This window comes from Bufo bufo, chromosome 3, assembly GCF_905171765.1.
Source record: "Bufo bufo chromosome 3, aBufBuf1.1, whole genome shotgun sequence".
Classification (NCBI taxonomy): Eukaryota; Metazoa; Chordata; class Amphibia; order Anura; family Bufonidae; genus Bufo; species Bufo bufo.
This window is the reverse complement of record NC_053391.1, coordinates 185,065,197-185,077,946: the sequence shown is the minus strand read 5'-3', so window position 1 is coordinate 185,077,946 and position 12,750 is coordinate 185,065,197. Positions and strand designations below refer to the sequence as shown.

The following is a 12,750-nucleotide window of genomic DNA, read 5'->3' as shown; positions in this document are numbered from 1 at the left end:
CAACCGGAATACCCCTTTAAATTACCATACAGCCCTATAAGCTGCTAAGCCAAATGCAGAGGAGCGGCGTTAAGCTGCTCTAAAGGGCGACCAGCAACCTCATAAACCCAGCTCTGTGAATGGGAGACAGGATGGCTTCACCATAGACAATAGAAGCCTATCCGGGTGTCCGTCATTTTGATGACAAGAATAGTACCACATAGCGCAACCGTCATAGACCCCATTATAACCTAATGGGGGTCCAACATTCACATTATAGAGGGAAGGCATGACGCTGTCACATCCAGTACTAAATCCCATTATTCAGCTTTGTTTGATATAAGCAGAAGAATTTGGCACGGACATGTGCGGTCTTCTATTGTTTCCCCAACACTCCTCCCCAGATATTGACCGCAGGTCTCCACAGCCCCACGTTACCGCGCACTCCCCACTTCCCCATTCCTTCCGGGAGCTGATTCCAACCTGCGTCACATGAGCCCTAACTGCGCATGTCAGCAAAGACGCACGAGGGGCGGGGCTTACTGCGGAAGTAGGGAAGAGTGACATCACGGAGCCCGGAAGCGTGCTTGACGTGATTACGTCACCTACCAAAATATCCAGAGCAGTTATGGCTACCAGAAGAGGTGGGAGACGAGTGGGTCATTTGGGGGTGGGCTCTTTGAATGTCGCTTTTGTTGACATGTATTGGTCGCTTACCTATGTCTGTGTGTAGTGAGCTTCTGATAGCAGCATGAGGCTAGTGCCAGGGCAGGCATAGTGCATGTGTGGGCATTGGCTGTGTACCAGGGGATGCTGGGGCTACTTTCACACTTGGGTTAAAGTTTTCCGGTATTAAGTTCCGTCACAGGAGCTCAATACCGGAAAAAAAAACGCTTCAGTTTTATCCTAATGCAGGGATCAGCAACCTTCGGCACTCCAGCTGCTGTGAAACTACAACTCCCAGCATGCAAACATGCTCGGCTGTTCTCAAAACTCACATAGAAGGGAATAGAGCATTGTGGGAGTTGTAGTTTCAGAACATCTGCAGTGCCGGAGGTTGCTGATCCCTGTCCTAATGCATTCTGAATGGAGAGCAATCCGTTCAGTATGCATGTCTTCAGTTCAGTCCCTTTACGGTATGCTGCGGTATATTCTCCGGCCAAAATCCCGGAACACATGCCGGATCCATTGAAATGTATTAATGCCGGATCTAAGTGTTCTGGAAAACTGGATCCGGTGTTTCTGGGCACGCGCAGACCTTTAAAAATGAGAAAATAAATACCGGATCCGTTTTCCCGGGTGACACCGGAGAGACGGATCCGGTATTGCAATGCAATTGTCAGCTGGATCCGGAAACAAATGCTATTCGTTTGCATACGGATTTCCAGATCCGGTACTTCCAACAACGCAAGTGTGAAAGTACCTTAAGTGTGTGAGCTGCTTTATACTGAACGGGTGACTTCATATTCGAAGTAGTAGTTACTGGGCTCTGCTGCATCATAAGCTCCGGCCCCAGTAATTTTATGTGATGCCTGCCTCAGCTATTAAAAGCTTCATACTTAGACGACCCCTACACCGCGGCTCCCGGGTGTCCAGCTTCTGGTCTGCGGCTTGTTTTCTTCTGGGCGGATATGCACACGGTCACCTGCTCCACAAGCGACAGATCAGCGCTGGAGCGGAGCAGGTGACCCTGACCAGCTGGCAGTAAACAAGCTGCCGACCGAAAATGCACACACAGGAGGCTGCCATTCCAGCAGGGACATGTCCGTTCCTCGTGCTGTCTGGAAAACCGTGCATAGATAGAACATGGGCGGAAGTACAGACTGTTTTTGTCACGGAATCCATGCTGAAATCTGTGGATATATTCTCCTGTGTGAGCATAGCCTGACGATATAGATGGGATGCTCTGCTTGTTCAATAAAAACATCTAACATTTTTTTTTATTTGACTTCTTTTCTTTTTATGTTGCCGCATTCAAAGACTCAGCACTTTTAGGGCTGTTTCATACGAGCGAGTCCATTGCGGGAATGGCGCTCCGTGTGCGAGTGTGATGCTCCGCTCTGGACTTCCAGGAGCGCACGGCGTTATGATTTCTAGTGCTATCTGCCTCTGCTCGACCTTACAGGATCACGCTGACCGCTTTATGTCACTATGATTCTGTACAAGTGAGGTCGAGCAGAGGCACATAGCATTAGAAATCATGATAATGCCGTGCTCTTCTGGAAGTCCAGAATGGAGGATCACACACGAAGCATGATTACCGCCATAGACTCGCTCATGTGAAACAGCCCTTCGGGTAGGGCTACTCAGCGACCCAAAAATATGTGCAACTTTCTGTCTGATTTGGTCATGAAAATGCACATGTGACTTACGTTAAAGTCAATGGAGTAAAAGTCGAGCGTGCCCTGCAACACTAAATCTGGATTCTTTGCGACTGTCGCAGTTACAGCGTGTCGTTAGTCGCATTGCAACACCATTGACAATAGATGAAACATCATGCTAAACAGCATTCTTGGTTGCTGGCAGGTGTAGCAGGGCAACTATAGAAATGAATGGTGCCTACCATGACCGCGACCCCAGGGTTGCACAAAATCCAGCAGGGTTAGATTTCTGCGATTCTGGGGTTGCAACCGTGAGTCGCACTGTGGATGCGTTCATTTCTTGACACTGCAAGATCTCCATGTAGCCCTACCCTTATTTGTCTAGGGTCACTGCTTTCATCAGAATTGTCCATGGAAGCAGTGACCAAAGTCCCAATGCTTTGTGTGCCTTCCGTCCTATATAGAAGACGAGGATGTAACCGTTGGCGTAGCCCTGCTAGCTTGTAGACTGCTAAACTGGAAGCCTTGCAGTGACATTAATGCTTTGTGTTCCTTTAACAGAACCCAGCAGCGACGATGAATCCTATGAAGTATTGGACATAACAGAGTACGCTAGGCGTCACCATTGGTGGAGTCGAGTTTTTGGACGGAATTCTGGACCCCTGACAGAAAAGTATTCTGTAGCCACACAGATCGTCATGGGAGGAGTCACTGGCTGGTAAGACCGTCATGTCTCCTTCCTAGTTATGGTTCTGAAAGATGTCATCTTTTAGGCCCCTTTCACACAAGCGTGGTGGATTGGCTCCGGATGCGTTCAGTGAAACTCGCACCATTTTGCAAGCAAGATCAGTCAGTTTTGTCTGCATTTGCGTTCAGTTTTTTTCCGCGTGGGTACAATGCGTTTTGATGCGTTTTTCACGCGCTTGATAAAAAACTGAAGGTTTACAAACAACATCTCCTAGCAACCATCAGTGAAAAACACATTGCATCCGCACATGCTTGCGGATGCAATGCGTTTTTCACTGAAGCCCCATTCACTTCTATGGGGCCAGGGCTGCGTGAAAAACGCAGAATATAGAACATGCTGCGATTTTCACACAAACAGAACTGATGCGTGAAAATAACACCACCTATATATATACAGACCCATTGAAATGAATGGGTCAGGATTCAGTGCGGGTGCTATGCGTTTACGTCACGCATTGCACCCGCGTGAAAGAGGCCTTGCACAACATAGAATGACAGTGTGAGCGCACCTCCCAGCTTAAGGTACGTGTATATATTAGAATATTACTAGCTTAACCTGGTAACCAGGGAATGTGTGTGGGTTCATGTAAGTAGTGATGTCGGTAGTAGCGATGACTGTTAATGGGAATCCAATTATACATACATAAATGTCTGTTTGGGGCGCTCCCTACTCTCCCCCAAAATATGATGGGTGAGCGAAGGACTGGTGCATTGAACTTTAACAATGAGTCCTTTTGTTCTCTCCTCATTGAAAACGTACCTGCTTAGTATGGGGAAGTCAAGACGGCCAAACGTTTGGCCAACAGATATTTCATATTGTAGAAGCGACCATATAACTACTGTTAATGCACTTATATATCGTAGTGTGTGTACCCAGTCACCCAACAGCATTAACATAAGACACCGACACCTATGATGCAATGAGAGCAAGAACTCCAAATAATCTAAAAAATATAACAAACTTTATTGAAAATCTTTCACATTAAAAACAGGTTAAAATTGAGTCCCACAGTATATAAAGTTGGATGCAGGAGTAAGATCCGCAACTTAATTATGAATAAATATACATTTATAACATAATACATAAATGAATCAACATGGTGCCCAGTTAGCACATATGTAATAAAGTACCTTAGTGCGGTACAATAATCATGCAAAAGAATGGGAAAAGTACTGATTCCAATACTATCATATCAGTAGTGTCCAAAAACCCTTTGGGCGCTCAGACACATTTCGGCCTGTGACTTTGTCTGCGTCCAAGTTCATACAATGTGTGAGTCATTTTAACCTATTTTTAATGTGATTTATTATACACTTTGCTTTATAGTCGGAGAGCTGTTGAGCACCTTTATTAGGTGGATTTAGCCTGAGCGGCAGATTTCCGGGATGCTCGTTCAGTGAAGGAGCTCGCGCGTTTACATGCAGCGATCTCCTTCACTATATGAGGATGGGGGATCGCTATAGCAATCCCTCGTCCTCATACAGAATCACGGCTTCTGAGTAGCAGCAGACAGCACGATCTGCTGCTCAGAAGCCATGATCGGTGGTGTCTGCACGAACAACAGGATCACCTGATGAACGAGCGTCTCATCTGGCACATTTACATGGCCAGATGATCAGGAACGAACATTCGCAGGAACGTTTGTTCCCGACAATTATTGGTGCGTCTAAATGCACCTTTTGTCTTTCCCAGGTACTGTGTTTACTGATGTGAAGGTAATGTAACCTTCTTTTGTAAAACTGTTATTGAAAGGGCAGCAGTGGAAGTGTAAAGGTCCCCGTACACGTTAAGGCAGCGGACGGGATCTTTCTCTGCTGGCCCTGTTTGCATTCAAAATCTGGCACCTGCGCTTCACCTGTCTTCAGTCGGCGCAGGCGCACTAAGAGGAGGACGCTCGCTCGGCCGCTCCTTGCTCAATGCGCCTGCGCCGGGTGCAGATGTGACATCATCGGTGCAGGCGCATTGAGGATGAAGCGGCCGAGCGAGCGTCCGCCTCTCAGTGCGCCTGCGCCGACTGAAGACAGGTACGGCGCAGGCGCCAGATTTTGAATGCAAACAGGGCCAGCAGAGAGAGATCCCGTCCGCTGGCCCTGTCAATCAACATGCGGAGGGGGCGTCTTTAGGATAGGAGGATGCGGCTGCTACCAGCAAGTAGCCGCCCTACTTGCTGGTAGCAAGGTAATTTGCATATTTTAAAAGTACGTTTTTAACAGAATCTGCTGAACCAAAATGATTAATTACAGTATGTATGGATAAATCGCAGTATAGGGATTTTAAGTAACCAAAAAAAAAAAAAAAACAGTTTAGTGGGGTGACAGAAGCCCTTTAATGTATATGGGGAGCTCCTGACTCTCCCCTCACAGATGATGTCAGGGAAGAGAAGGATCAGGCAGAATGAATATTTTCACTTGATCCCTTTGTTGTTCTAGGAGATGAGCCACTGCAAGAGATGCCTGCCATCCCCATTAGCCCCTTAAGGACCGGGCCATTTTTCACCTTAAGGACCAGACAGATTTTTGCAAATCTGACCATTGTCACTTTATGTGGTGATAACTTTAAAACGTTTTTACTTATCCAGGCCATTCTGAGATTTTTTTTCTCGTCACATATTGTGCTTCATGACTGTGGTAAATTTGAGTAAAAAAATGTCATTTTTATTTATAACAAAATACCAAATTTACCAAAAATTTTGAAAAATTTGCAACTTTCCAAATTTCAATTTCTCTGCTTTTAAAACAGATAGTGATACCTCATAAAATAGTTATTACTTTACATTCCCCATATGTCTACTTCATGTTTGGATTATTGTGGGAATGCCATTTTATTTTTTGGGGAAGTTAGAAGGCTTAGAAGTTTCCACTGCAGCTGCGCGGTCAAATTCGTAGCGGGCGCATGCGCAATGCGATGCCCGCTCCTGGCAGGGCATCGCAATACCTACTGCGCATGCGCCTGCTACGAATTTGACCGCGCATCTGCAGTGGAAAAGGACTGAGGAGGGGGGTAAACGGGCGGGCAGAGGCACACGGAGGGCGGGGTTATGAGCCGTTGAGGAGGTGCTGCCTGGGGCTCGGAGGATTGAGACGCCGCCCTGGGCACTTGAGAGGGCTCATTTACATAATCTTAACCCCTTAGTGACCACCCATACGTGTTTTTACGGCGGTCACTAAGGGGCCTTAGGCTGGGCCGCCGCGTTTTTACGGCGGCCCAGTCTAAGCGCTGCACGGCTCCCCCGTGCAGCGGGGAGCGCGGACCTGGCTCTCACATGAGAGCCGGGTCCCTGCTCTAACAGCCCGGAACGGCAGGAGTGCCGATCCGGGCTGTTTAACCCTTTACATGCCGGGCGCAATGGCGCCCGCTGCATGTAAAGTGGTGACAGAGGGAGCGGACTCCCTCTGTCTCCCATCAGCACCCCGAAAATGCGATCGCGGGGTGCTGATGTGCTGGGAAGCTTACCTTGCTTCCGATGAGGGCCCGAGCCTGTCTTCAGTTACTTCCAGCAGGCTGTGCCTCTCTGGCGCAGCCTGCTGGTCAATGTTCGAATAGCATTGCTATTGAAATGCAATGCATTATAGAGATAATGCATTACATTTTAAAAGCAATCAAAATACTGTATATTATAGTCCCCTTGTGGGACTATTAAGTAGTAAAAAAAATAGAAAAAAAATACACATTTATTAAATAAAAAAAATTCCATAAAATAAAAAAATTATGCCTTTTTTTCCATTGAAAATACGCTTTTCAATGAAAAAAATTGCAAAAAGAAAATATCCCCCATATGTTTGGTATTGCCGCGTCCGTAACGACCGGGACTACATAAATATTACATAAATTATCCCCTATGGTGAACGCCGTAAAAAATAAAAAATAAAAAAAGACAGAATTTCGAATTTATTCTTAGTTTCCACCGAAAAAAAACGTAATAACAAGCGATCAAAAAGCGGCATTTACTCCAAAATCATACCCATGAAAAATACAAGTCGTCTTTCAAAAATCAAGCCCTCACACAATTCCATATAAAAAAATAAAAAAAAGTTATGGGTCTTGTGAAGTGGCAATGCAAAATAATTTTTTGGGTTAATAAAAGGTGTTTTATTGCAAAAAAAGTATTAAAACGTAAACAAAATTATAAGTATTTAGTATCACTGTAATCGTACTGACCCAGAGAATAAAGATATTATGTTATTTGTACCGAAAAATGAACGCCAAAAAATGTATAATGTAAAAACGCAGTGGCAGTATTGCTATTTTTCCCCATCTCCCTCCCAGAAAGAGTTAATAAAAGTTAATCAGAAAGTTATGTGTACCCCAAAATGGCGCCATTAAAAACTACAACTTGTCCCGTAAAAAACAAGCCCTCATAAAGCTATATAGATGAAAAAATAAAAAAAGTTATAGCTCTTGGAACGAGACCATAAAAAAAGGAAGAAAAACGCTTGGTCATAAAGGCCCAAACAGGCTTGGTCACTAAGGGGTTAAAAGTTATTTTTCGGCTAAAAGAAAACTCTGTTACATACAACAAAGGTACAGTTTTTAAGTTCACATATAACGCTATTTGATCAGTCTAATATGCCCAAATGTGGTGACAAACTCCCTTTTAAAAAGTGGGTTTTGGAAATTGTCTGAAAAATTTCAAGATTTGCTTCTAAACTTCTAAGCCTTCTAACTTCCCCAAAAAATAAAATGGCACAATAATCCAAACATGAAGTAGACATATGGGGAATGTAAAGTAATAACTATTTTATGAGGTATCACTATCTGTTTTAAAAGCAGAGAAATTGAAATTTGGAAAGTTGCAAATTTTTCCAAATTTTTGGTAAATTTGGTATTTTGTTATAAATAAAAATGAAATTTTTTGACTCAAATTTACCACAGTCATGAAGCACAATATGTGACGAGAAAAAAAATCTCAGAATGGCCTGGATAAGTAAAAGCGTTTTAAAGTTATCACCACATAAAGTGACAATGGTCAGATTTGCAAAAATCTGTCTGGTCCTTAAGGTGAAAAATGGCCCGGTCCTTAAGGGGCTAATGGGGATGGCAGGCACCTCTTGCAGTGGCTCATCTCCTAGAACAACAAAGGGATCAAGTGAAAATATTCATTCTGCCTGATCCTTCTCTTCCCTGACATCATCTGGGCACTTGAGAGGGCTCATTTACATAATCTTAAAAGTTCATTTTCGGCTAAAAGAAAACTCCGTTACATACAACAAAGGTCCAGTTTTTAAGTTCTGGGTGGCACATATAACGCTATTTGATCAGTCTAATATGCCCAAATGTGGTGACAGACTCCCTTTAAGGACCATTTCAGGTCTGAAGTCACTTTGTGAGGCTTACACAATCGAAAACACCCACAAAATGACCCCATTTTAGAAACTACACCCCTCAAGGTATTTAAAACAGATTTTACAAAATTTGTTAACCCTTTAGGTGTTCCACAAGAATTAAAGGAAAATGGAGATGAAATTTCAGAATTTCACTTTTTTGGCAGATTTTCCATTTTAATAAATTCTTTCCACTAACAAAGCAAGGGTTAACAACCAAACAAAACTCAATATTGATTGCCCTGATTCTGTAGTTTACAGAAACACCCCATATGTGGTCGTAAACTGATGTACGGGCACACGGCAGATGAAGAAGGAAATGAACGCCATATGGCTTTTGGAGGGCAGATTTCGCTGGAATAATTTTCAGATGCCATGTCACATTTGAAGACACCCTGAAATACCCCTACAGTGGAAAACCCCAAGAAGTAACCCCATTTTGGAAACTACACCCCCCCAAGGAATTTTTCAAGGCATGTAGCGAGCACTTTAACCCAACAAGCGGTTCATAGAATTTAGAAATATTTGGCTGTGAAAACGAAAAAAAAATTTTTTTACAAGGTGGTTACTCTTTAGGCCCACATTATTTATTTTCACAAGGGGTAACAGAGTAAATTACACCGACAATTTGTTACCCATTTTCTCCTGAATATGGCAACACTTCATATGTGGTCGTAAACTGCTGTATTGGCACACTGTAAAGTTCAGTGTACTGATAAGCAACAGCTTAAGTATTCGGTATCCTACAAATTATATATATACGGTATATGTAAAAGCTTTATATGGTAGGACATAGTCGCCAAATATAGAAGCTAAAAGAAATAAGGGTCTCAAATTATATCAAAGAAATATGTTGTATAATATATGTCATCACATTGCAGAGGCACTGAGCTACCAGAACATACAAAGTTCTAGTCCCCTTTTATAAAACAACACCCGTCAAGGTATTCATCTAGGGGTGTAATGAGAATTTTTAGCTTTGTTATGGGTTTTATTAGAATGCCAATTGAAATGTGGAGAAACGGGAAATTCAAATTTTTACCAGCATACAGATTCAAGGGGGTGTTTTAAAAAATGATCAAAGGGGGTTTAGTTAAAAGTCAACAGAGGTGTGGTAGATTCTAAAACAATCTTTTATGCAAAGACCCGGCTTTGAGGGGCATGTCTCACAATGATGAATTGTCTTTCCTGATTCCATTTCTGGAGCATACCCGTCACCTTTTTTGTGGCCTTCTCCGTGTCTCTGTGGGGGGGAACTACCCCAGATAAATGCTGTCCTCGTATTATTCAGCTCTCACTTCCTGTGGCCCTGCTCACTTCCTGTTCCCCAAATAAAAAGGTCTTTATTACTTTTTCTTGAAAGTGCAGGAATTTTCCTCTGTTTCTTACACTTCTGTATATTACAAAAGCATTATAGAGGGCAATTTGCGTCAGGTGCAATGCCAATTGTTTATACCATGCCTGAGTTTTGTGGAGGGCAGTGTATGGCTGTAGTACCTGGTCTGATAGATCCACCCCTCCCATAAACTTATTATAGTCTTGGATGCCCACAGGTTTGGGGACTGATTCTGTGGATCCACGAACTGGAACAGGGTGGGGATCTGTCAGCATGTATGGTAGTAAGTATAAAGACGTCACGCTTGTCTTTGTACTTAAAGGGATTCTGTCATGAGATTTGAGCCCTATAAGCTAAACATATGCCCATGTCCATACTAATAACATGAATCCTAAACTGGCCTTATTAAACCTGCTTGGGGCTCTATTAGGCCAAAAAAACGGGTTTTTATACCCTGTCAATCGCCTACCTAAGGTGCCCAATGGGATGTCCGTTAATACAGGGTACCCGGCCGTCTGGTGCCCAGCGCCTTCTTCCCAGTCTTAATCGCCGCCCTCCCTGTCTACAGTGCCGCCTTCCTCACCTCAGCGCCGCCTCCCGTCCCTCTGCCAGATCCAGCGCCTGCGCACTAGGCTCAGCCTGATGCGCCGCAGGATCCTGGCAGCGGCTTCGTTGAGCGAAGTGCGCATGTGCCCGGCCTGATGCGCATGCGCACTTCGCTCAACGAAGCCGCAGCCAGGAGTCCGCGGCGCATCAGGCTGAGCATAGTGCGCAGGCGCCGGATCTGGCAGAGGGACGGCAGGATTGCGGAGGCGGCACTATAGACAGGGAGGGCGGCGATTAAGACTGGGAAGGAGGCGCTGGGCACCAGACGGCCGGGCACCCTGTATTAACAGACGTCCCATTGGGCACCTTAGGTAGGCGATTGACAGGGTATAAAAACCATTTTTTTGGGCTAATAGAGCCACAAGCAGGTTTAATAAGGCCAGTTTAGGATTCAAGTTATTAGTACGGACCTGGCCATATGTTTAGCTTATAGGGCTAAAATCTCATGAGAGAATCCCTTTAACAAGCATCATGTTATCACTGCAAACTGCCCTGTTTTCCCTTACTCTTCTTCTTTGGTCTATAACATTTTTAGGCAGATGTTTTGGGTTTCGTCTGATAGTTCCGCATGCTACAGTGTCTCTGGAAAACATGCATTTCAGTAGTGGGACACTTGTGTAGAAGATGTTAAGGTATAAGTTGTACCCTTGGCCTAGCAGGGGGTGAATCAAGTCCCATACTATTTTGCCTGCTATTCCAAGGACAGAGGGTCACTCTGGGGGTTCAATTTTTGAATCTTTTCCCTCTGAATTTATGTGTATAGCCACTTTGGCTTTCACATAGTTTGTAGATTTTGATGCCATATCTGGCCCGTTTGTTGGGCATGTATTGGCGAAAATGCAGTCTGCCCTTGAAGTGCACAAGGGATTCATCAATGGAGAGATGCTTTTGGGGGGTGTATACCTGGCCAAACTTTAGATTTTAATAATCTATTATGGGCCAAATTTTGTAAAGCGATCATATCCAGGATCATTAGGGGGTTCACAATCTGCATTATTGTTATAATGTAGAGATTTCAGGAGAACTTCGAATCGAGTCCTGGACATAATGGTGCGGTATATTGGCGTGTGATGTAAAAGGTCATTACTCCAATATGACCGTAGTGATGGTTTTTTAATTACCCCTATATTGAAGGGGTTCTGCAGTTTTTTTAAACTCATGATCTATCACCTGGATAGAACATCAGCCGATCAGCTGTTTGAGAAGGCAGCAGCGCTGGCAGTAGTGCTGTGGCCTTCTCACTGTTTACCGCAGGCCCAGTGATGTCACTAGTATCAATGGCCTGGGCGCGGCTAAGCTCTGTTCACTTGAATGGAGCTTAGCCCCGCCCAAGCCATTGATACTAGTCGTGATGTCACTGGGCCTGCGGTAAACAGCGAGAAGGCCGCGGCGCTACTGGAGCTCTGCTGCCTTCTCAAACAGCTGATCGGCAGGGGTACTGGGTGTCGGACACCCGCCGATCAGTTGCTGATGATCTATCCAGAGGATAGATCATCAGTTTAAAAAAACTGCAGAACCCCTTTAACCACCTCAGCCCCCAGTGCTTAAACACCCTGAAAGACCAGGCCACTTTTTACACTTCTGACCTACCCTACTTTCACCGTTTATTGCTCGGTCATGCAACTTACCACCCAAATGAATTTTACCTCCTTTTCTTCTCACTAATAGAGCTTTCATTTGGTGGTATTTCATTGCTGCTGACATTTTTACTTTTTTTGTTATTAATCGAAATTTAACGATTTTTTTGCAAAAAAATGACATTTTTCACTTTCAGTTGTAAAATTTTGCAAAAAAAAACGACATCCATATAGAAATTTTGCTCTAAATTTATAGTTCTACATGTCTTTGATAAAAAAAAAATGTTTGGGTAAAAAAAAAATGGTTTGGGTAAAAGTTATAGCGTTTACAAACTATGGTACAAAAATGTGAATTTCCGCTTTTTGAAGCAGCTCTGACTTTCTGAGCACCTGTCATGTTTCCTGAGGTTCTACAATGCCCAGACAGTACAAACACCCCACAAATTACCCCATTTCTGAAAGTACACACCCTAAGGTATTCGCTGATGGGCATAGTGAGTTCATAGAACTTTTTATTTTTTGTCACAAGTTAGCGGAAAATGATGATTTTTTTTTTTTTTTTTTTTTTTTCCTTACAAAGTCTCATATTCCACTAACTTGTGACAAAAAAAAAAAAGTTCTTTGAACTCACTATGCCCATCAGCGAATACCTTGGGGTCTCTTCTTTCCAAAATGGGGTCCACTTGTGGGGTAGTTATACTGCCCTGGCATTCTAGGGGCCCAAATGTGTGGTAAGGAGTTTGAAATCAAATTCTGTAAAAAATGACCTGTGAAATCCGAAAGGTGCTCTTTGGAATATGGGCCCCTTTACCCACCTAGGCTGCAAAAAAGTGTCACACATCTGGTATCTCCGTACTCAGGA

At 43.9% G+C, this 12,750-nt stretch overlaps 1 protein-coding gene across 1 annotated transcript in view; it reads left to right on the top strand.

The window, feature by feature from the left end:
* Window positions 1-519: 519 nt before the first annotated feature.
* The window catches only part of FUNDC1 (FUN14 domain containing 1), a 33,624-nt gene continuing 21,393 nt past the window's right edge, over window positions 520-12,750 (top strand). Inside the window, exons 1-2 of the mRNA XM_040423812.1 lie at window positions 520-623; window positions 2,862-3,018. Of these exons, the coding sequence (XP_040279746.1) occupies window positions 608-623; window positions 2,862-3,018 (173 nt within the window). The 5' untranslated portion in view covers window positions 520-607. The remainder of the gene's footprint in view (window positions 624-2,861; window positions 3,019-12,750) is intronic.